Source organism: Thalassophryne amazonica, chromosome 5, assembly GCF_902500255.1.
Source record: "Thalassophryne amazonica chromosome 5, fThaAma1.1, whole genome shotgun sequence".
Classification (NCBI taxonomy): Eukaryota; Metazoa; Chordata; class Actinopteri; order Batrachoidiformes; family Batrachoididae; genus Thalassophryne; species Thalassophryne amazonica.
Window position 1 is genome coordinate 82,340,849 of NC_047107.1, and position 25,954 is coordinate 82,366,802.

The 25,954-nt window shown below is 41.3% G+C and overlaps 1 protein-coding gene and 1 long non-coding RNA gene across 3 annotated transcripts in view; one reads left to right on the forward strand and one right to left on the reverse strand.

The window, feature by feature from the left end:
- Positions 1–22,336, forward strand: part of rassf2b (Ras association domain family member 2b) — a 43,169-nt gene extending 20,833 nt beyond the window's left edge. For both annotated transcript variants that reach the window (XM_034170686.1, XM_034170685.1), the window contains 6 exons: positions 1,821–1,930; positions 19,509–19,648; positions 19,813–19,966; positions 20,101–20,222; positions 20,333–20,430; positions 20,563–22,336. In XM_034170686.1, coding sequence (XP_034026577.1) covers positions 1,821–1,930; positions 19,509–19,648; positions 19,813–19,966; positions 20,101–20,222; positions 20,333–20,430; positions 20,563–20,584 — 646 coding nt within the window. In that variant the 3' untranslated portion in view covers positions 20,585–22,336. The remainder of the gene's footprint in view (positions 1–1,820; positions 1,931–19,508; positions 19,649–19,812; positions 19,967–20,100; positions 20,223–20,332; positions 20,431–20,562) is intronic.
- LOC117510812 lies at positions 2,434–3,115 on the reverse strand. Its single transcript, XR_004560819.1, has 3 exons — positions 2,950–3,115; positions 2,763–2,843; positions 2,434–2,537 (listed from the first exon to the last, which is right to left on the reverse strand). It is a non-coding gene; the product is annotated as an uncharacterized LOC117510812 (long non-coding RNA).
- Positions 22,337–25,954: the final 3,618 nt, after the last annotated feature.

A 25,954-nucleotide genomic window follows, 5' to 3' on the forward strand; every position in this document is an offset into this window, starting at 1 on the left:
CTGGATGGCATTACCCTGACCTCTAGTAATACTGTGAGAAATCTTGGAGTCATTTTTGATCAGGATATGTCATTCAAAGCGCATATTAAACAAATATGTAGGACTGCTTTTTTGCATTTACGCAATATCTAAAATCAGAAAGGTCTTGTCTCAGAGTGATGCTGAAAAACTAATTCATGCATTTATTTCCTCTAGGCTGGACTATTGTAATTCATTATTATCAGGTTGTCCTAAAAGTTCCCTAAAAAGCCTTCAGTTAATTCAAAATGCTGCAGCTAGAGTACTGACGGGGACTAGAAGGAGAGAGCATATCTCACCCATATTGGCCTCTCTTCATTGGCTTCCTGTTAATTCTAGAATAGAATTTAAAATTCTTCTTCTTACTTATAAGGTTTTGAATAATCAGGTCCCATCTTATCTTAGGGACCTCGTAGTACCATATCACCCCAATAGAGCGCTTCGCTCTCAGACTGCAGGCTTACTTGTAGTTCCTAGGGTTTGTAAGAGTAGAATGGGAGGCAGAGCCTTCAGCTTTCAGGCTCCTCTCCTGTGGAACCAGCTCCCAATTCAGATCAGGGAGACAGACACCCTCTCTACTTTTAAGATTAGGCTTAAAACTTTCCTTTTTGCTAAAGCTTATAGTTAGGGCTGGATCAGGTGACCCTGAACCATCCCTTAGTTATGCTGCTATAGACGTAGACTGCTGGGGGGTTCCCATGATGCACTGTTTCTTTCTCTTTTTGCTCTGTATGCACCACTCTGCATTTAATCATTAGTGATCGATCTCTGCTCCCCTCCACAGCATGTCTTTTTCCTGGTTCTCTCCCTCAGCCCCAACCAGTCCCAGCAGAAGACTGCTCCTCCCTGAGCCTGGTTCTGCTGGAGGTTTCTTCCTGTTAAAAGGGAGTTTTTCCTTCCCACTGTAGCCAAGTGCTTGCTCACAGGGGGTCGTTTTGACCGTTGGGGTTTTACATAATTATTGTATGGCCTTGCCTTACAATATAAAGCGCCTTGGGGCAACTGTTTGTTGTGATTTGGCGCTATATAAAAAAAAATTGATTGATTGATTTGTGCAAGAGCACTCATTGGAGTGGAAGCTTCTACCAAGGCCCAAACCAAGGGGACTTGTTGGTCTTGTTGGGGGAAGTGATGGTCTACTGGCTAAACGTTGGGCTTGAGACCAGAGGATCCTCGGTTCAAATCCCAGTCTGACTTGAAAATTACTAAGGGCCCTTGGGTAAGGTCCTTAATCCCCTAGTTGCTCCCAGTGTGTAGTGAGCACCCTCACATCGGGGTGAATGTGAGGTATTAGTGTGTAAAGCGCTTTGAGCGTCTGATGCAGATGGAAAAGCGCTATATAAATGCAGTCCATTTACCATTTTATCTTTCCATGGTCCACCTCTTTCAGCACAGCTGATCTATGGCTAAAAATAATGGTTCCTTTTCAAGGCCAAAGCCTGTTTGAAGTAAATTACTTGACAGCTGTTTTTGAATAATTCTGCAAAGAAAAAAAAAAACACCAGCAGATGTGTTTAAAACGATAACCTCCCTGGTGGAAATTGTTTAAAATGTCATAAGTCTAAATTCCAAAACTACTAACTGATTTCCACAAAGAGGAACACAGCAGGCGTGCTGTGTGTGGTTATGAGTTTTGGTTGGATCCACTGTCTGAGGTGGTGTTTATTACTCCAGTGTGGTGCTGCCTAATTACAAGTCACTCTGCTGAATTTAGTTTTTCCACCTTTCAGTCCTTGTATTTTGTCTTTTCAGTCTCCTTTAACTGTGTGTATACTGTATCTGTACTTTGTTTTCCCTTGAAGCTCCAACAGCACAGACAGTGCACAGACACAGCAGAACGTGCCCACTGTAACAGTAACGGCTCCTGATAGCCAGTCGGAGGGCAACGGTATAAACGAAGACCAGACAGAAGGTGAGCAATTTTAATTGCATAGTAAATATTGTTTAATAAATATATTACCAGTAACAACAGAATACCCAAGAAAAGAACCATTTGACTTCAAATTGTCAAGACAAAAAAAAAAAGACTAATAATGAACATTTATGTACTGATTTCATAGAGAATTTGTTTAAATGAAAACATTCATCCAAATTGGCATATTTTCTAAAATGTGCTTCACAATAAAAGCATTTTTATTTCAAAGCAGCTGTGGTTGCACCATGGACAGCACTAGGGGGTGCTGGAGCTCTCCCTGGATTTGTCATAGCACCCCCAAGAAAATAATTCCTCATTTATTATTTTAATTTCATCCCATGTTTTTAAAGACCTTGTCTACCCTGAAACTGAACTTCTGCTATAAAGTCTTTTTCTTTGTCATTTTCAAAAAGTGTTCCATTCAATAAATATCTCCGTTCTCACAGATTCAGTGAAACCACGTGAAAATGTTGTAGTACATATGCCAGGCCTGTATTGTAGCGACCCGCTTGGAATAATAAAGCAAGATGCAGAGAGCTTCGACTGGTGCAGCTTTAATTTCTCTCCTCCCCTTTTGACTGACTGACATTTGACACCGTGAAAACTATGAAATGGACACAAAAATACATAAATTTCCATAGCACCATATTTCACAAATATTGCATAGAATTATATTCACATTTTAGCCTTAACACCAGTCCTTTAATAAACTGAAATAATGCATTTCACAAGAAATTAACCCTTCAAACCAGAGTTACAGCTCTTGTTGAAATAAGAACAATAAATAAAACAAATCCCTCATTTTTATGGATAAATCATCCCCTCCTACCTCCTTCTGCTTCCAAGGGCGCTAAGTTTGAGCTCCGTTTGCTAGCAGCCTATCTTCCACACACATCTCACAGGGACAGTCCTTACATGCGACATAAACGATGCAGAACACAGAGCAAACAACAATAAATACCTTTCTTAGGTTTTAATACATAACACGATAAGTAATTAATTTGTACACGTTTTACCAGCTCGTGCGTGACGTGAACATGTCGTTGCGACAAGACAGGAGCGTAATGTCTAACGTCGGCAGCACAGGAAGTAGAAGAAGAAGAAAACGGTGGTCTTCAAAATAAAGCACCAAGCTGTAGCGTGTCAGAACTTCATCATTCGCCATAAACGAAATTAACCGCCATTTACATGTATGTAGCGCTGTAATGCTTCTACAAAAAATGGAGAAGTCATGGAGCTAACAACAAAAGTTAAAACTTTAGAAGTCATCTCACAGATTAAATAAAGTCTTTTAATCTGACCTGCCAGGATTCATCATCACAGATAAACTCGCAGATAAAAACTGTTCTCCACTTGACATCCTTGTTTTGGAAGATGACATCATCATCAACAACTTTATTAATCCCACAAGGGGCAATTTCATTTGAGCAGTCCGTTTAAAAAAAGAAAACAAAAAAAACAATAACATAACAATATAACAACAATAAACTACTTTTATTGTTGTTACATATCATTATGTTGTTTTTTTTGTTTGTTTGTTTGTTATGTGGTTTGTTTCTTTTTGGGGGGGTGGGGGTTACGGACTGCTCAAATAAAATTGCCCCTTGTAGGATTAATAACGTTGTTGATGATGACGTCTGGAAATGCATTAATTCGCTATGACGGAAGTTACTTGTTAAGGGTTTTTTTTTTATTTTTTTTTTAGAGTTTTTAAAGAAGCCCTTCTGTATCTGTTTGCTCTGGGTAAGTTTGTCAGACTGAGCTGGAGGACACCAGAACTTTGTCCCACCACCAACAAGAAGAAAAAAAAACAGCATGCTAAATTAGACTGTTAAGTTACACTATTAACATGTTACAGAGGCAGGGCGATGACATCATCCTTTCAGTTTTCCACAGTAAGACACTTCTGGCATTTTCAGATTTATATGATTAGATAAATATTCCACCGCTCACGTGGGCGGCGACAGTAAGACCTGGAGGGGGGTGATCGGGAAGCATGGCTTCCCCGATCTGAACCCGAGTGGTGTTCAGTTGTTGGACTTCTGTGCTAGTCACAGTTTGTCCATCACGAACACCATGTTCGAGCACAAGGGTGTCCATAAGTGCACGTGGCACCGAGACACCCTGAGCCAGAGGTCGATGATCGACTTTGTAGTCGTATCATCTGACCTTCGGCCACGTGTCTCAGACACTCGAGTGAAGAGAGGGGCAGAGCTGTCGACTGATCACCACCTGGTGGTGAATTGGATTCGCTGGGAGGGTAGGAAGCCGGTCAGACCTGGTAGGCCCAAACATATCGTGAGGGTCTGCTGGGAACGACTGGCGGAACACTCTGTCAGCGAGGTCTTCAACTCCCACCTCCAGGAAAGCTTCTCCCAGATCCCGGGGGAGGTTGGAGACATGGAGTCCGAGTGGACCATGTTCTCCACCTCCATTGTCGATGCGGCTGCTCGTAGCTGTGGTCGCAGGGTCTCTGGTGCCTGTCGCGGTGGCAATCCCTGAACCCGGTGGTGGACACCGGAAGTAAGGGATGCCGTCAAGCTGAAGGAGTCCTACTTATCTTTCTTGGTAGGTGGGACCCCAGAGGCAGCTGACAGGTACCGGCAGGCCAAGCGTGCTGCAGCCCGTGCTGTCGCAGAGGCAAAAACTCGGGTCTGGGAGGAGTTCGGGGAGGCTATGGAGGAGGACTATCGGTCGGCCTCAAAGAGATTCTGGCAAACCGTCCGACGCCTCAGGAGGTGGAAGCAGCTCTCCACCAGAACTGTTTACAGTGTGGGTGGGGAGCTGTTGACCCTGACTGGGGATGTTGTCGGGCGGTGGAAGGAGTACTTCGAGGATCTCCTCAATCCCATCGTCACATCTTCCGAAGAGGAAGCAGAGACTGGGGACCCAGAGGCGGACTCATCCATTACCCAGGCCGAAGTCACCGAGGTGGTTAGAAAGCTCCTCGGTGGCAAGGCTTCTGGGGTGGATGAAATCCATCCTGAGTACCTTAAGTCTCTGGATGTTGTGGGGCTGTCTTGGCTGACACGCCTCTGCAACATCGCGTGGCGATTGGGGACAGTGCCTCTGGATTGGCAGACCGGGGTGGTGGTCCCTCTGTTTAAGAAGGGGGACCGGAGGGTGTGTTCCAACTATAGGGGGATCACACTCCTCAGCCTCCCCGGTAAGGTCTATTCCAGAGTACTGGAGAGGAGAATTCGACCGATGGTCGAACCTCGGATTCAGGAGGAGCAGTGTGGTTTTCGTCCTGGTCGCGGCACACTGGACCAGCTCTACACGCTCCATCGGGTACTCGAGGGTTCATGGGAGTTCGCCCAACCAGTCCACATGTGTTTTGTGGATCTGGAGAAGGCATTCGACCGTGTCCCTCGGGGCACCCTGTGGGGAGTGCTCTGGGAGTACGGGGTCCGGGGTCCTTTGCTAAGGGCTGTCCGGTCCCTGTAAGACTGCAGCAGGAGCTTGGTTCGCATTGCCGGTAGTAAGTCAAACCTGTTTCCAGTGCACATTGGCCTCCGCCAGGGCTGCCCTTTGTCACCGGTTCTGTTCATTATTTTTATGGACAGAATTTCTAGGCGCAGCCAGGGTGTAGAGGGGGTCTGGTTTGGGAACCACAGAATCTCGTCTCTGCTGTTTGCGGACGATGTGGTTCTGTTGGCTTCGTCAATCAGGACCTTCAGGTTGCACTGGGCGGTTTGCAGCCGAGTGTGAAGCGTCCGGGATGAAAAATCAGCACCTCCAAATCCGAGGCCATGGTTCTCGACCGGAAAAAGGTGCTTTGCCCTCTTCAGATCGGTGGAGTGTCCTTGCCTCAAGTGGAGGAGTTTAAGTATCTCGGGGTCTTGCTCACGAGTGAGGGACGGATGGAGCGTGAGATCGATTAGACGGATCGGTGCAGCTTCTGCAGTGATGCGGTCGCTGTATCGGGACCGTCGTGGTGAAGAGAGAGCTGAGTAGGGGGGCAAAGCTCTCTATTACCGATCGATCTATGTTCCGATCCTCACCTATGGTCATGGGATTTGGGCTCATGACCGAAAGAACGAGATCGCGAGTACAAGCGGCTGAGATGAGTTTCCTCCGCAGGGTGGTTGGGCGCTCCCTTAGAGATAGGGTGAGGAGCTCGGTCACTCGGGAGGAGCTCGGAGTCGAGCCGCTGCTCCTCCATGTCGAAGGAGTCAGTTGAGGTGGCTCGGGCATCTTTTCCGGATGCCCCTGGACACCTCGCTGGAGAAGTGTTCCGGGCACATCCCACTGGAGGAGGCCCCGGGGAAGACCCAGGACATGCTGAGGGACTACATCTCTCGGCTGGCTTGGGAAGCCTTGGGTTTCCCCCGGAGGAGCTGGGGGAGGTGTGTATGGATCGGGAGGTCTGGGCGGCTTTGCTTGAGCTGCTGCCCCCGCGACCCGACTCCGGATAAAGCAGAAGAAATGGATGGATGGATGGATAAATATTCCACTCATAAAAGAAAATATTCATCACAAACCTGATTGTTTTACACAGAATGAGTGTAACGTGCCGTTCAATGACATCACGTTCAACAACGTTATGATAATAATAAATTTCATGTAATATTATACAAATAATGAATGTTTGAGTTCAGTGGTACAAATATTTCATGAAGTGAAAGCTGAAACATACCATTCAATAAGGCGAAGCCGAGTTGAATGGTATGTTCCAGCTTTCACCTAATTAAATATTCGTTCCAATGATAGAATGTAAAAACATTCATTATTTGTTTTATATAACGGCTAAAATAGATCCTTGTCATTTGATATTTTATTAATTTATAAACAACAGAAAGGGGCTTGCATTTTGCTGTTCCACTGCTGCTGAAGTCCAAATTGTAACATGTAGTCCAGTGATGCTGTGTACTGACTTCCGGCTTCCATAAAAAAAAAAAAAGGAAAAATAAAAAAGACTTTGTGCAGTTCCTCAGTCCAGCCAAAAATCACGTCAGCTTTTCATCTGAACAGCTCTTCATGCATCCAGACAGCTTACAGTGGAGTGGTGTGTGTGTGTGTGTGTGTGTGTTACAAGAATTAGCAGCGTCATTTAGCCCAATCAAATCATCGTCTTTGGTAGAATCATTGTCCCCCGCGCACGCACACACACGCAACCGGGTTGGCATTTGTGCGAACATGTGCTACCGAATAAAGACTGTATACATCTTCAATGCAGTGAAAAAAAATCACGTCAGAAATTAGATCCAGCTTTTCCTTCTTTCTTCCTGCTAACAGCTCCAGACAGCGTGTGATGTGTGCAGAGTGCAATGGTATCAAAAATATGGAACCAAATTTGCACTCTAAATGGAACCAAATTGCACTCTAAATGCAATGCAACACAAATGGATGAATTAATCCATGTCATGTGGCATACAAAAGACCAATCAAATGACTCATCCATTATATAAAATTATATAAGCATCTTTCTTATAAAAATCTGTGTTACAGTAAAAAATATATAAAATAAAACCAAGGATAAATAAGAGAATAAAACAGAAAATCTTAAGATAAAAGCAGTCACCAGAATAGAATAATGCCAAAATAAACTGGAAGCACTCGGAGAGCGCAAACCTCCAAGGCCATAGGGTCACTGACGTCACATGGAATACACTTTGGCAAAAAGACTTATTCCACGTCGTTTCACGCATCTACCATCATGTTTCAGATTCAGTGGTTAAACCCTTAGATCTTCAGCAAACGTATTTATAAAGAGAAACTGCATGAACTACACAAGTTTTTTTTATTTCTAATAAGTTATTCAATGAGGAGAACAAATACTAAATTATTGTTGTGTCGTAACTTAATTTTTGTTCAGCCTTTGTGACCCATCTTCATGAAATTAGATGCAAAAATGTTGAAATTGGCCCTATCCTGCAATGATAAAGAATCCTTAAATTACTGGATCCGGATCATGTTCCAGATCATTACCAAAATTTAATGACTTCTAAGTTAGGCCAAGATAGACCCCTGTTAAAAATTTCATTGAAATCTGTTGAGGATTTTTTGAGTAATCCTGCTAACAAACCAACCAACACACAAACGGACATGACCGAAAACATAACCTCCTTGGCGGAGGTAATAATAAAATAGAATAAAAAGACTATGATGCAACAGATTCAAATTATTGAGACCTGTGAGAGGCCTGTCTACACAAGTATGACTTGAGGCTTTTTTTAAAAGCTTCCACAGTTTGTGGTGCCCTCTGATGGTTAGGGCGGGAGTTCCAAATATTAGGGGCAGCTGAACAGAATGCCCTGTCTCCCATGGTGTGAAGCTTGGTGCGAGGGGGACGGATGAACATTAGGCTGTATGAAAAGAGGGAAGGGAAGATGTGTGGGGAGTAAGGAGGTCTTTGAGGTATGTGAAGGCATTACCATGGATGCATTCGTCGGTGATGAAAGCAATCTTTGCCGCGTTCACACCGGGCGCGGCCAGATGCCACAAATTCGCTTTGGTCGCATGGCGCCGGACGCGCCACCATCGCCCGGTGTGTCGCTCTGCTTTCGCTGCGAAAATTCGCTCCAGTGTGTCATCAAATAGGAGGAGCTTCCATTCCGCTCGCCGGCTTCAGTTGTCAGTCAAGTTAACATGACAGACCTTGATCACACGGAGCGAGTTATTGTGGAAAGCTGACAAACGTCATGAGACGTTCCCAATTCGGGGAGTATCATTATTTGCTGCAGGAGCGTCGTCTGGATGACGGCTGCTTTCAGCTGTCCTTCCGCCTCTGCAGGACCCAGTTTGAGGACCTCCTGTCCCGTTCACGTGCGCACATGTAAACAAAACAAAAAAAAACCCTCCACTCACCCTGCTGCGGGGCTGCTGCTCGCTCCAAAAACTCTGTCATAATTGTGTTTAGAAACCAGTCACCATTTGCTTTATTATACATCTGTGTAGTTAATAAATAAAATAATCATCATGGACGATTTGCTCGCGCGCGCACGTAAGAAAAAAAATAAATAAAAGAAACTCCGCTCCCCTGCTGTGGGGCTGCTGTTCGCTCTTTCCCCAACTCTGTCATAATTGCGAAATAAAGGACAAAAGGGACATAAGTCCTGCTCACACAGGCTGGCTACCAGAGACAGGACATATTCACATCCAACTCAGTCAAACTCCAGACAATCTCCACATCACTACATATTTAGTCCCTGATTGTTCATCACGGCACAAGACGAAAAAGTTCAGATTTTTCAGGAAGGAGGGCAATGCGACGTGACGCGACGCAATATCGCGCCACAAACGCGCCAATCGCTCAAAATCGTTTCACTCACGTCGCTTCATTCGTGTCCATTGCGTCGCGCTGCGTGGCTTGGCGCCAAAACGCGTCCTTCCATAGGGATTACATGGCAACCTGTCACTCCTGTCGCTCGCGTCGCGCCCGGTGTGAACGCGGCATTAAAATGGATTCTGTAGTGATTTGCGACTTTACAGTTTCACAGTGTGAAATAAACAAAACAAAAAGCGAACAAAGAAAATGGCTGAATTAACAGCAAACGAGCTTGAAGTGGACATGCAAAACTTGTTACAAACCAAAGAGCTAAAACACGATTAGAAAAACCAAGTTTTCCCATGAAAACAATTCCCATGAATGGGAAAGTGTGTCCAGACTTTTAACTGGCAATGTGTATAAATAATTTACAGATTCAGCTCGAAGAAAACTACTCGGTACTCCAAAGATTGTGCAAAAAGTAGGTTAAGGTATAGCAAAACATAACATCTTCACAGGATGATGCAGTTGAACATATGAGGAAGTGAAACAGCTGTGTAAGAGGGAGGAGACTGAGAGAAATTCAGCGTTTATTGAAGAAAACCTGCTCCCGACCAGGTTAGGTTCCCAGACTGTCAGTTACCGTAGTAACTGACTCTGACTTTAACTTACCTCCATTTCTGAAATTTACTGGAGTTATTCCTCTCTTAATTTTCACTAACTTTACTTTCTGAAACCTAAAACAGTTTCTCTCATTTAGTGTTAACAAACTTTGTGTTTTCACTAAACCTGCGAGGCCCAGGTCTGCTTCTCCTTGTTTACCAAACTGATGTCCCATATGTCTGCTCCCCATCTTCAGTGTAATGGTAATGTCATCCAAGTTGTTGAGAAATATTTGGAGTCACAAGCTGTGATGGTTTTCCATGACATGACAGCCATGTTTGAACATCAGTGGATAAAATGTGTTGAGGATTGTAATTTTCCTGGCTCTTTATGTAATTTACTGACCCTTATAAAGAACCACATGATATATTCCTCATTTGAATTTATTGAAGGTCACTGTGAAACTGGACCTGGGTCCCCACAGTGTCCATCTTGTGAAGGGAACACGAGCGTAGCTTGCACAACACTTATACACTATGGGCGTTACAGTGGGTGTGGTTTAGTCTACATGTTACTGGCTCTCACAGATAGGGGGAGCCCTCCCTGTATCTAAAACTTAGACATGCGTGATGGAAGTGAAACTTAACTCTTATGTTTTAAACTTTAAACCAGATCTCAGGACTTTCAATCAAATAACAAAGGCAAATACTTGATCACTAGCATAAAATAAGGAATTAGCACAGATATTATCTAACACTCCCGCTCTTGACATGAGTCTATCGTGTCAACAATAAAGATCATTTTGGCACAATTCAGTTCTCCTGTATGATCCAATATTCCAATCAAATCAATTTTCTGCCAAACGTGTAGGCACATAGGCAACCATCATTTGACTCCATCCTGAGCTTCCTTACGGTGCCACGTAGTGAGTCAGCGCCTCGCTGAGACATCAAAGTAATCGTGACGGTGCCTGTTTGGTTGTCCCGAGTTATGAGGTGGGATCTTAACCATCATAAGCCTACTCGCCTGACACAACATGCCGACAAGGTAGGGGTACCAAGATGTGGGAGGGAGCTACCATTCAAGGTGTCATGTCCAAATTATCACTTATCTTTTAAATTCATAGGATCATTGAATAGTGAATCAATTATCTCCCCATCAGTTTCCCAAAGATTAATCTGTTAGATAAGTCTGCACTCAAGCAACAACAAATGATTATTACGTTCCCATATCAAGGAAAAATCAGATACAAAGATTATAAAGGCAATAATAACAATGAAAATAGGCAGCTCTTTAAGTGTTGCAGGAAACTCTTAATGTTCATCATGAAATTATAAAACTATAGTTATTCACGCTAATGGAGTGTTCATCAATCGCTCTTAACATCTTTTGTCAGTTGCAACATGTTATAATACAGCAAAAAATTAATAAAAGTGTATGATGTTAGAGTCTCTCCATGTACGAGGGCTGTCCGTAAAGTATAGGTCCTTTTTATTTTTTTCCAAAAACTATATGGATTTCATTCATATGTTTTTACGTCAGACATGCTTGAACCCTCATGCGCATGCGTGAGTTTTTCCATGCCTGTCGGTGACGTCATTCGCCTGTGAGCACTCCTTGTGGGAGGAGTCATCCAGCCCCTCGTCGGAATTCCTTTGTCTGAGAAGTTGCTGAGAGACTGGCGCTTTGTTTGATCAAAATTTTTTCTAAACCTGTGAGACACATCAAAGTGGACATGGTTTGAAAAATTAAGCTGGTTTTCAGTGAAAATTTTAACAGCTGGTGAGAGATTTTGAGGTGATTCTGTCGCTTTAAGGACTTTTCACAGTGCGAGACGTCGCGCAGCGCTCTCAGGCGGCGTCATCAGCCTGTTTCAAGCTTAAAACCTCCACATTTCAGGCTCTATTGATCCAGGACGTCGTGAGAGAACAGAGAAGTTTCAGAAGAAGTTGGTTTCAGCATTTTATCCGGATATTCCACTGTTAAAGGAGATTTTTTTAATGAAAGACGTGCGGGCGGATTGCAGCGTCGGCTCGCAGCCGCCGCGACGCTCCGTCACAGGAAAAACACCTCTGTTGGAAGCCTTGAGGACAAGTTGGAACATCTCCAGCTGATAAACAATTTCTCATATACTCACTCCACTGAAAGCCATCAAAAGCCAACTGGATTTTAACAAATGGTTATCAACACGGAGGTGTTTTTCCTGTGCCGCCGCACCGCGTCGGCTGCGTCCCGACGCGCGGACCCGTCCGCACGTCTTTCATTAAAAAAATCTCCTTTAACAGTGGAATATCCGGATAAAATGCTGAAACCGACTTCTTCTGAAACGTCTCTGTTCTCTCACGACGTCCTGGATCAATAGAGCCTGAAATGTGGAGGTTTTAAGCTTGAAACAGGCTGATGACGCTGCCTGAGAGCGCTGCGCGACGTCTCGCACTGTGAAAAGTCCTTAAAGCGACAGAATCACCTCAAAATCTCTCACCAGCTGTTAAAATTTTCACTGAAAACCAGCTTAATTTTTCGAACCATGTCCACTTCGATGTGTCTCACAGGTTTAGAAAAAATTTTGATCAAACAAAGCGCCAGTCTCTCAGCAACTTCTCAGACAAAGGAATTCCGACGAGGGGCTGGACGACTCCTCCCACAAGGAGTGCTCACAGGCGAATGACGTCACCGACAGGCATGGAAAAACTCACGCATGCGCACGAGGGTTCAAGCATGTCTGATGTAAAAACATATGAATGAAATCCATATAGTTTTTGAAAAAAATAAAAAGGACCTATACTTTACGGACAGCCCTCGTATGGGCAAATCAAATTCTAGGCACCACAGTACCTATATCAGTAGCAAAAATGCTGTGTGCAGGGCTTCATTACCAGATTAAGAGCAGCAAGGATTCATTATTGCCCAGTGTATCATAAAAAAATCTAGACAGTGTATCAGTGAAACAAAATTTTAAATTATTTGATAAAAAGAAAAATAAAACACAGAATTCATCTCCAAAAAGAACCATGGCCTATATGTGTTAACACTTAGCAGCGCAACATTTTAATTAGGGAATAAGAACACATCGGTCTTCTGTCGCGTCTTCTTCAGGAGGGGAAATTATGGGTATTGCTTTAAGAGTGTTATAACATTTGATCAATGGTGGGCACAGCTAACCAAAAAGTTAGCTTTGATAACAGATAATCAGCTAACTGAAAAGGTATCTTTATGAAGCTAAACCGATAACCACCCAAAAAATTATCGGAAGCTACAGCTAACCAATAACTTTCAGTATTGTCTCCGGTACACTTGCAACTAACAAGCTGAATCGCTTCTGGTAGCATCAAAGACGACCACAGACCCAAACAATGAGTCAGCACTTCTGTCTTTGTGCACCCTGCCCACTGCTGGAAGCTCCTGTTTAGGAGGTCTTGGAAAATAAAGCAGTGCTGACTTATGGTTTTGAAGTGTAAATAAAATGAATACAGATGGAATAACTCCATTAATGTCAATTCTGTCATTTGTGCAAAGTTAAAATATAACATATATCTTTTAATTTTAAATAATGCACTAAACAGCTGCCAAAGGGATTATGGGTAAATGAGCCTCCGCTAACACTGATTGGTTAAGTCATTCATTCTATGTACAAACCCATGGAAATAGAGACTGGAATGGATGTCACGTGACTAGCGGCGTGCCGCACGGCGGCCATTACTAAGGGTGGAGAGAGCACCTTGAAACCAGTTAAACAGAGTGAAATAAGGGGGAAAAAAGGCAGCCAGTGCTTCACCATCAACAGCACGAACTACAAAAAACAAATTCTCGAATACTAAAATGAACTGTACAATAGCCTTAATGTAACTATGTAAAACAGTGCTATTTAAAGTCGTTATGTCACAATTTAATATCGATATACTGAGACTATAACTATAACTCTATAACTAGAACTGCGTTCACATGCATACAAACAAAACAAACAAATGTGTATATATATATATTTGCAGTTGTTTAATATGATATGAAAATTCAGTAAGGTATATCTTATATATTATATTCCAGTTGTAAGGTGGAACTATGCTAGTATATAAAGGTATATCTAAAAAGGAAAGAGTAGGAGTAGTGCCTGGTCTTGAGAACCAGGGATGGTGAATGGCTTTATATCTACTTGTAATAAAATGCTAGTAAAAATGATATATATATATATATATATATAATGTTGTCGTTAAAAGACTAGCAGTAATATTACAGTGGAAAAACCAGCAAGGTAAATGAGCACAATGGGCAAGGCATACTTCAGATTTATATTTAATAATGAAGGATTTTGTTTTTTTATCCGAGGCTTTTATCAGCTTGAATACAACTTACAAGGCTTCATTTATAAAATCCATTGAGAATTATGACAGGAAAAAAAAAAAAAATCATAGTAATTCCCCAAATTTCCAGACTTTACATAAAACATTTTTTTTCTACCCAGGCATGTATGGGTTCATTAGAAAGAGCAATTAAAGGGCTTTAGAACAAGCCTACTTTTATTAAAATCTGTTAACAAATAGCGACACTAGTGCAAAAAAAAGCGTCAGTTTATTATTGATGATCGGCACATCTCCACCCTTAGTAATGGCGCCTTCCTGTCCTGAGCAACGCTACTAGATTGAGGCGCACACGTCATATCCAGTCTACATTTCCATGTAAAAACCAAACACGTTAATGTGAGGGTGGTGTGGTGTTTACATATAATGTGCTTTTGTATAATATGCCATTTTTATTTGTAAAAAAAAAAAAAAAGCCAAAAAGTTGATTTGACAACCATCTGATATAACCGGGGTCAAAATAAATAGAACACTGCCATCTACTGGAGCCCAAATGCTTAGAACTTAAGGCGAATACTGCCATGAACACTACTGGCCAGTAGATGACAGTAGAGACCCTGAAAACCTGCAGTTTTCATACAGATCATTTATTATTCCAAATAAATAATCCGTCCGTGTCTGTTACATTTAAGATGCGTGGAATTTAATAAAAGCAAACCGAATTTCAGACATCTTTATATACAACTCCTGGCAAAAATTATGGACTCACCGGCCTCGGAGGATGTTCATTCAGTTGTTTAATTTTGTAGAAAAAAGCAGATCACAGACATGACACAAAACTAAAGTCATTTCAAATGGCAATTTTCAGTTGCCAAATTTCAAATGCAACTGTCCTCCGAGGCCGGTGATTCCGTAATTATTGCCAGGGGTTGTATATATACTATATTACTATGGAACAAAGAGGATAGTCAGTATTTGACAAAAGCAAGAACATGAAGCGTTGTAGCTCTCAATGATTCCAATTGAAAATAATGGAAAAGCCACCTGACCTTCTTCTGGCATTTTTACATAAAACAAACACAATAACAACGTCTATAAACCCAGAGAATACAGTGGGGTAAAAAAGTATTTAGTCAGTCCCTGATTGTGCAAGTTCTCCTACTTAGGAAGATGAGAGAGGTCTGTAATTTTCATCATAGGTTCACTTCAATGAGAGAGAAAATGAGAATCCAGGAATCCCAGTCACATTGTAGGATTTTTAAAGAATTTATTTGTAAATTAAGGTGGAAAATAAGTATTTGGTCACCCACAAACAATCAAGATTTCTAGCTCTCACCGACTTGTAACTTCTTCTTTAAGATGATCTTCTGTCCTCCACCTGTTACCTGTATTAATGGCATCTTGTGGAACTCGTTATCTGTATAAAAGATACCTGTCCACAGCCTCAAACAGTCAGACTCCAAACTCAACCATGGCCAAGACCAAAGAGCTGTCGAAGGACACCAGGAAGAAACTTGTAGATGTGCACCAGGCGGGAAGAGTGAATGTACAATAGTCAAGCAGGTTTGTGTGAATAATTCAACTGTGGGAGCAAATGTAAGAAAATGGAAGACATACAAGATAATTGATAATCTCCCTTGATCTGGGGCGCCAAGCAAGATGTCATCCTGTGGGGTCAAAATGATCATGAGAACGGTGAACAAAAATCCCATGAAACTACACGGAGGGACCTGATGAATGACCTACAGAGAGCTGGGAAAGGCTACACACTACACGGAGAAGGACTCAAATCCTGCAGTGCCAGGCGTGTCCCCCTGCTTAAGCCAATACATGTCCAGGCCCGTCTGAAGTTTGCGAGAGAGCATATGGATGATCCAGAAGAGGATTGGGAGAATATCATGTGGTCATATGAAACCAAAATAGAACATTTTGGTAAAAACTCAACTCGTCGTGTTTGGAGGAAGAAGAATGCTGAGTTGCATCCCAAGAACACCATACCTACTGTGAAGCCTGGGGGTGGAAACATCATGCTTTGGGGCTGTTTCTGCAAAGGGGACAGGACAACTGATCCGTGTTAAGGGAAGAGTGAACGTGGCCATGTATCATGAGATTTAAATCAAAAAACAAAACGACAACTTATCGGTGAAAATGCAAATCACAGATCCAACAATAAACCAGGTACAGCAAACCCAGGCAGCATCTGGTGGCCGCCTCGAAAAAAGAAGGTAGAATAAAAGGTGTCCACCACTCTCACACTTATTCAAAATATCCAAGCACCCAAAACAACTGGACCATCCATAAGATAGCACCACCCACAAATGCGTGATCTGCAACTGAAACGCATAAACAAAGAATCCACCAAAGAAAAACTACAAGAAAACATCCTCTTAATGGAAAATGAACACACAGACCGTGACTACAGGAGCTGCAAATGAGCAAAACAGGAGAAAAGACACCATTAAGCAAACAATCAATGGTCACATTTCACAAGATGGTCCATAAAATGTTTACATAACCAAAGGTACCATTTTCATATAAAATGTAATATGTGATTCACCTAATATGCCTATTAAAAACAGTATGATCCAAGCTAATATCAGTTTCAGTGAGGCTAAAACCAAGAAATTACACATTCAAATTCAATGTAATTCTGAGATTAAAAAGCCATTTTCTCACGTTTTTACTTTTCTGCAAATGTTCCAATGCAACTAAATTTACTATTGAACTAGTGTCTTATGATGACAGCGTAACAGCTGTTTTAACCCCAATGTCAGCTGTTTTGTTTTTTTTATTAAGGGATTATTCAATATTAATTCTCTTTAAAAATTTCCTTAGAGATGACAGTTTTATGACATTTGAGAGAGTCTACAAGCATAATAATGATTATATGTTCAAATTTAGCCAGACATCTGTCTAAATTGGGGGTTAAAACAGCTGCTGTGCGCGCACACACACATCCACAGACTCTCTCAAAGTCCATTGAAAAGAACACAGAGCAAAGATGAAAAAAAAAAAAACATTCCACTCACCCAGTGTAAAGTTTTCCAAATTAGCTCCACGACAAAAGACAAGCCCCCATGCACGTCACAATTGTGATTGCTAACCATGGAACGGTCCACTCGTCCACACATGGATCCCAGCCAAAGATCATTTTCAAGTTCCACTCGGCCAGAGAATAATGTCCAGGTCCACCCGCTCTCAGGTTCTGATCGCGCGCACATGCATAATGTCCGATCACAGCTCTGCCATCAACTCAACTTCTGTCAGGATCGTGGCACAGATAGTCCATTAGCTCCTGAAAATAGTGTCTTTGGAGTTTTTCCAATACGAGACATACTTCTGTGTGTCCAGGCATGTCCATGTGGCACAAACGGCAGCGTCACAGCACTTTAAGTTCCAAAATCCGACATACTCTGAAAAAGGTAAGAGTTTTGGGATGAGTTGTGTTGTCTCTCTGTAAATCTGAGCCACTGCTTACAAAAAAAAGGTATGAAGCTTCATTATTGGGCATAACCCATTCGTTTTGCTCTGTCTCTGTCTGGATGTTTGTATTTGGCTCTTACTACGTCACACACAGAGAAATGCAGAGGATTGCCGAGTGAGACATTTTTCAGAAATGCACCTGTTTCCTCGCATCGGGAGGAGGAAATAAAAACATCAGAAACCACTAATTATGAGCGCATGTTGGCAGAGAGATTTACAATCAGGAGTACTTTCATGTTGTGTTGCTAACTGGGATGCTAAAACACACGTAACATGTCCTTTAAATCTATCATAAACATACTTTTACAGCTATACACAAGAAGGAAAGAACATGCAACTGTTTTACTAAGCTATGGCCATGTAAACATGAAAAATGATTACCTTGTTAGATGCTCCAAAGGCTTTCTCCAGCTCATTCAGGTGCATGTGAACGGCTCCAGCTGGAGTGGTCCTCTGTGATTTCAGGAAGCGATTAGAGCTGTTTTCAGCAGCCAACTTGCAGAGAAAAAGATTGATCCGCTACGAAATATTATTTTCTATATGCAGCGTCCAGCACAGAGTGCATGGCAGCCGGTGGAACAAAGCACCACGTCCAGCTCAGAACACAGTAGGTGGGACCGTCATGACGATGTGCATGCAAGTGCGCGGATCAAAGTCGTGCAAGTGTCAGGGCACCTTAAGTAAGATTATATAAGCAAAAACAAAGTAATAAATACATACCCTGTGAGATGCATCCTGCTGAGGTCAATCCTCCTGTCTATTCAAACACAGAGCCATGTAGAATATCGTTCCTGTTCCGGTTCCACATGGCTCGGTATGGAAAAATAAAATGGTTATCTCCTTTCAAAACTTCCAAATTGTACAAACACATAAGGGTCAGTAAAGTTCCCTTCACCATTGTTACGTTTGTGTTGCTTCCAAGTGTCATTTGTCAAGCCACAGTCATTGATCCGGTAAGCAGGTAACACCGTTAAGCGTCTGGCCCAGTGTCCACGTCACATCTCTTGCGACAGCTGTCACTTTCTCTCCAAGTCCTCCTGGTCACACTTATAAACACCTCTTTCTCTGCAACTCATCAGCTCCCAGCAGAGCTTGGGAGAGGCATTTCATCTCCATGATAGCAGCAAAAAAAGCACATCCCATTCCACGCTTTCAGAAGAGGCAACATGCTTTGTAAGATCTGCTGGCCACAGGAATTGAAAGAATACCATTGTTTAGACCAGAGGTCTTCAACTCATTTCGGAATGGGCCGAGAGGGTGCAGGTTTTCTTTGCAACCACCCACTCCATCACTTTGAGCAGATGAAATCAGGTAATCAGTGAAATCACCTGGTGGAGTGGGTGGTTGCAAAGAAAACATGCACCCTCTCTGCCCTTTCTGGAATGAGTTGAAGACTTCTGCTTTAGACCCAAGTGGTTTCTAAGGCCCTTTAATCTTAACTTTGGGAAAACTGTACAGTTAATAAACATTAAGTCAGGTGTTGCTGGACCTTGTAAAACTCACCTGTTCACCATTTCAATGTGCTCTCTGTCAGCATCCACAATAAACACTGATTTTGAGCTGCAAAAATGTCTGGTTTTCCCCATTCATTTCAATGAAAAATGCAAACTGGCCCTTGAAGGTGACGTTACTGAAATCAACATTTCATTCAGGGTTAACATTTCTGAGCGTTTATCAGAGGAACATTAAATCAGGCTAAATTCTATATCAGAGGAACATCAAATCAGGCTAAATTCTATATCAGAGGACCATCAAATCAGGCTAAATTCCACATGTTTATGACTTAATATCTCATAATATAGTCGGCTCATTTTAACATTTCACTTACCAGTGATGTGCATTTTAAGAAACACTTTTTGTTTTATTGCATTTTATGCCAAACTGCATTTTTCTAGAATCCCTTTAAGTTCTTGGCACTGAGTTGTGTTTATCAGCTGGTTGTTTGTTTGTTGTTTTTTTGACATTCTTTTTGTTGATTGGACAGAGGACGATGGTTCTGCTCAACTCCTCAGGACAAAGAGTGATGCTGGCGTTTTAAGGCGAGGCCAACGGCGGTCACCCAGTGACCAGAGGAAGATACGACGGCATCGGTTCTCCATCAACGGGCACTTCTACAACCATAAGGTGGCAAAGCCAGAGTGTCTCTTAAAATATATAATTACATTTATGGCATTATTAATTTTCAGCTGTAGTTGCTGTTCATTCACATTAGTACATGCTAGTGAACAGTGTACATAAATGTTCATAAAGTTATATAGTAAATTGTTTGTTTGTTTTTTGCCTCTTAGACAGCAGTGTTCACTCCTGCTTATGGCTCAGTGACTAATGTTCGTATCAACAGCTGCATGACGACGCCTCAGGTGCTGCGGGTTCTCCTCAACAAGTTTAAAATAGAGAACAGTCCAGATGATTTCGCCCTCTACCTCGTCCATGCAAGTGGAGGTGTGTGTATTTGTGTGTAATTAATGTTCTTGCTGGCTCAGCTGTGGATTTAGGTTTTATCTGAACAGCATTGTTATGTGAATAATTATTTCTGCACTGTAGGCTAATATATTGGTGGATATCTTGATGTTCAGAGCGTGTGAAGTTCCAGCGTAGTGACTATCCTCTGGTTCTGAGAGTCATGCAGGTCCATGTGAGCAGGTCTGGCAAGGTTTTCCTCATGGAAGAAGACTTGGGAGAAGAAGTCACATATGATGTAAATCAACACTTTCAAAATGCACTAGACAAAAGGCTTGCCTTGAGACGTTTATCTCACATCCAGTCTTCTGGAGGCTTTCTCTTAACATTTCTATACTTATCCACCAGGTGGCACAATACATCAAATTTGAGATGCCTGTCCTGCAGAGTTTCATCACAAAGCTGAAAGAAGAGGAGGACCGTGAGGTGCAAAAACTCAGGAGAAGGTGGCACGCTTGAATCAGTTTCATTATTGGTCACATTATGCAGTTCAACTGCTTCATTTCTAATGTAACTTTACAGAAAGTTATTTCCACTTCCTCTTAGCAGTGTTTCTTGCACTTTTCTTGTATCTTCAGGTATAATACCTACTATGTGTAATTGAGGAAGCAACTTCGCTGTCTTCCAGAGGGAGCGACGCGCATGTGATCAGCTTACACCACATACAGTTGACTGTCAAACGTTAGAGTACTTTATCCTTCTCCTCCAGTGGGAAGAAACTTCAAATGGAGACCAAAAATCAGCAAACATGGAATTTATGAACTCGTCCTGTTACTCTGTTCCTGCCTCAGTCTTTCCCACAGTTCCTCCTCTGTCCTCAAACCTTCCAAACAATCAGTCCTGCAGGCAAAACTGACATTTAATGTGAGGATTGAAGCAAGCAATAAAACTATCAACTTTTTTTTCCCCTTCTCCCATCACAAATGTGAAGAGTGGCACAGATATTTTTCTCCAGAATGAATCAGATATGGTTTTGTTTTAAAGCACAAACATGTTGCATGCAAAGTGCCTGTCAAAAGGTTGATCCAACATACAAACTATGACTGAATATTCCTGAAAATATACATCTTAGAGGTTTCATGGTGACAAGCACAATGTGACAGTAGCCAGACATGTAACAGTGATTGAGGCCCAGGAAACGCCATCACAGTCCCATAATGCACTTAGCAAAATGGTGAGGAAACGTGATGCCCATTAAAGCTCTGAGATGGTTTTCTTCTGAACATCAACTTTTCTTCTTGTTTCAAGAAATGTTAATTTAATATGACTTGTCAGACTGCAGGGATTATGGAAAGCCATGTGGGCAGAAAATCTGTCAGCTGTACTTATTGAAGGTCTGATTCTAGAGATGTGTGAAATGATGAATGATAAAAGCACAAAATTTGCAGACACTGGTTGATATAATTAAAATTTAGATAACATGCCAAGCTCTCTCCACCCCCAAAATGTTTTAAAATTGGTATATTTGTGGGTGGAATGGATTAAACATGTAAGAAAATGACACTTCATTGTGCATGTATGCTATATGAAGTGTCTTTTATGTTTTCTTATATGGAAATCCAGTCCTAGTGCAATTAGAATAATATTTGGGGGTGCAGCGAGAGGAGCCTGGCACTATTTTAGTGTCTGTGCAAATTTGATGGTACATAACCTACACAGTCATAGTGATATTTTACATGTGCCCCGCTATTTCTGTTCAAACCTGAAAGTAAAATAATCAAACGGTTTCAGGATGGATTTTTAACATTTTGCAGTTTTGACAGTTTTCATGTTGACATTTTGTCACACTTTGAATCATTTTTGGAATAAAAATCAAAACACCATTCATAAAAACTTTTTCCTCAGTACTGTGCAAAAATCTAGCTAACTAAAATGCCATAAAAGTGATGAAATTCTTTAAATATCAATTGCATCAACTGATCGAGTCCTTTGTTTTGTGGAAACTTGCATCAGGTTGTAAACTTACAAACTAACAGCTTCTTTCTGCAATAGGCTTAACATTTGATTTACTTCAACTAACATTTGAAAACTTCTTTTTTTTTTTGCATACTATTTGGAAAAAAAATAATCACCTTAATAGAAAGTGTGCTTAGACTTTTGCGCAATACTGTATTCCACCTTACTTAAAAAAAAATCCACCTACGTTTGAATGAAAAAGAACAAAAATGAAAATCTCACATGACTGAATTAAGCTGTTGATGGATGTTAAATCTCACTGCACATTTCTGGGTTTGGAAACAAACAGCACAATATTGTCCCTTTTCTTTTATGAAAAGTGTGCTTGTGATTCTGAGCGTGAGTGTGTTGTCTTTCAGTGACTAAAGTTTATCTGCTTTTGTAAGGTCTCTTTTACAAATGGTTTGATGTTGGTTACGTCACTACTGGGGGGGAGGTGTTTGTAAAATTTCATACAGTGATTATTTAATAAAGATGCCCTGACAAAAGATCTGTGTGTCTATCAATTTTTCCACATCAGTGGGGAAGAAGTGCATCTTTGATGTTTAAATCTTGTTACACAGTTACAAATGAAGCATTTCTAATTTTGCATTTATTGCGCCCCGTGTGTGTGAGTTAAGTAATCTCTGGTCAGTATTTATGTCTGGTGTTGGTACAGGAGCTTACGTTCAACCAATGAGGTGATGTGAGACGTGATCCTCCTGATTGTCTTAACAGACCCTGAAGTACTTTGCCACACAGACTGAAATGTCACAGTTGCTCTGCAGTTTTTATTTAAATTTCAGTGAAAACTGCATAAAGATTCTCCTTCTGAACTATTCTGCAGCTTGGTTTTTCTCCACAGACCATCTGCCAGAGGTGAGTGTGTCTACTCTTAAAAACCTGTCAGTTTAAACAAACTTGTTTTGTAACAAAATTGGGGAAAACATTTTGATTTTAAATGTTTCTCTTGTGGATTTGATTTGAGGTGGTACTATTTTGGATTATTTTTAGAAAATACAAATGACAGCAGCAGACAATTCTTTAAGTACTTAAAGTGGACTCATACGCTTTTAGTAAATGAAATTCTTCACTTCGTGTCGTTTGTTGGAGCTGTAATCTGAGAATCACTGGATTATTCTAAGACTGACTAAATCGTCAGATCAGAGTGAGTACAGATTGTTGTGGACTGACCCAATGACATCACACTTGGCAGTTGGTCATCTATCTATTAAAAATAATTCCAACAGCAATGTAAAAGTCAGTTTGATGGCAGGTTTGATTTAACTGAATTTTCTGTGATAGCAACTGTGTATGATATTTTCCTCATTATTACCGTACTTTCAGATGCTTAAACCTCTTAAAGATTATTACAAGGCCAGATATAGTGTTCATTCAGGTTGTCCCACACAAATTCACTAAAAGTTTCATCTGAGAGATTTTGAAGTGATTAGAAATCTTGCCCAATATTCTGAGGGTTTTGGAGGAGTGTTTAAAAAGAAACTCCTATAATTAGGGAATTGGATGCTCATCTGGATCCAGTAGTTTTATTACATGTACCTAAAGAGGGAGATGGTGCAGATCAATAGTAAACTGAAGGATACAAAACCACAAACTGTACCTCCAGTGACTACAGTTTATCCAATGACTGACTGCAAAAAATGGACACATGGATTGTTCCACTTAAGGTGCTGAACCACGGCTTGTTTAAAGGTTGTCTTAACAGGAATGCATTCTAATGGAATACCACTGAACACCTACACCAGGGAATATTCCAAGTTTAAAAAAATGAAATGAATAAGAATGCAATGCAATCGAATGTCAGTAGTGGTGTCATGTTCCTGAAGCGCTAAATGTGCTTGTGTAAGATATTTGTCAAAGATTAAGAGCTATGACCTCTGCTGCGTTTAATTTGGGAATGAGGTAAATACCACAAGAGGACTAAAGACACAATGAGGACATCAGTGTGAACTGAGCACTGTGTGCTTCTTACGAATGAAACTTCTCCAATCAGATTGAGTATTTAAAGGTGTCATGTACACATACACCCTCCAAATAAGAAAAAGAGATCATCTCAGCATACATTACATATAGATCAAAGCTATATCTCAATTAGTATAATTTACTATTTATAATTTCTCGTGGGACCCAGTGCAAGTCTGGTGAGAGCGGGCTGTCAGAACTTCGCTGCAGCAGGAGTGGGTGGTTAAAAACGACTGCGGGAATGGAAGCGACAGGATTACTCCAACAAAGGAGAACAGTGTAAAGTATGTGGTAGCCACACGCTACTTTCATCTTAAATAATTTACAGGAGCAGAAGATATTACAGGCGCGAACAGAAGAGACACAGACAGACAGAGCGCAGGGAGTCTGTCTCTCTCTGTGTCACACCGCTTCAGTTACTGCATGCCCATAAATTTATGTAAAGCACATTAAGAGGTATAAGCAAAAGGATTTTACTGCAGGATTTTAATAGTGTCTAGTGCGTCCTCACCTGGTTCATTTTTGGAATCATGTTTTCTGGAATTAGGCTACAGAGAGCTGAATGATCCTTTGTTTACAGCCACGGCTCTGTAACCCTTAATGCTTTAAATTCCATGTGTGATTAAATTCTCACTTATGCTCACTGATGTAAAATAGCCCTTAACTGCCATCTAATTGAACATTTTATTTCAATATAATGATTTAGATCCTGCTAAATGTTTGAATTCTATATGCCACGTTTAATACTGCAATTGATTTTGTTCATTATTACTCTGGTTATTTTAGAATTAATTCAGTGTGTAAAATGTAAAAAATTTGCGAAAACTTACATTGACTTTATGATGTTTTGTCCATTAAATGGTCCAAAAATATAAAGAGAATTGAATTGACAATTATCTAAATGGGCAAAAAGCATTTCTTGTCATGTTTGGTGCCATTGCTAAGGCAAAATTATTTATTTGCAGCCGTTTTCAAAACATTAATAAATTCTTATTAAAACAATAACTCAATATTAATTTAATATTGAGTATTGAGAAGTTATTTTGGAAATTAAGACAACCGATGTTAAACATTTCTGGTGCCAGGGCTCTTGTAGCTGATTCTCCAGTAAATTTGAACCATCAAGTCTTGGTGAGCTCGCAAAGGCTGTGAACAGCTGGGGGTGGGGAAAGTTCCAGGATTTTGCGTCATTGGAGCTGAGTTCCTCCAGGCAGGTGGAGATGCTGTTCTCCTGACAATGCAAACAATTTTTTTTTTCAGTCTGGTAGACAGCCTCATAACTATAGATTGGAAGAAAAGACTGGAAAGGGTGATCAGCTGCAACAACTACAGGAGTATCGCACTGCTCTCTGTGCCAGGGAAGGTGTTTGCTTGGATTATTCTTAACAGGATTCCAACTAATTGCTGCTCAGCAACTGGAACAGTCTGGCTTCACGCCCAAGAAGTCAACTATCGGCTACATTTTACTGTACTCAGAGAACACAAGTGTGAGTATTGGCAATGCTTCTTGACAGCCAAAGCTGATTTTCACAAAGCCTTTTATTCAGGGGCTGTGTTTCTCCAGGTAAAACTGGAGTTGTCAGGAAGGGCATCTGGCGTAAAACTTGCGCCAAATACCTATGCAGATCTGGCTGTATCAATGCAGCGATCCCAAACACATGGGAGCAGCCGACAGGACAACAACATTCAGAATACACAAAAGTGACTGATTTGAATTTGTATTTCTGAAAATGCTTTCATTTCTGTACTCAAAATTCAGGAGTGCCAATAGTTATGACTGTGTGCGGGTCTGATGGGCTCAGTGAGCGTCTTACAAAGCAGCAAATATGTTCAGACATGGATTTTCCTCACGTGTGATACTATAAATCAACCTGTAGGCCTAACTTTTACTGCCGCACAGGAAATTCTACATCCACGCAGAACTGTCGGATAGGAAAATGTTTAACGTAAAACTCCATCTACTGTAAACAAGTTTCACAATGACTCCCTTTAAAAATCAAACCAAATGCTGAGTGACTGAGCACCTCCTCTATGTTGCTTTCTTACAGGTGA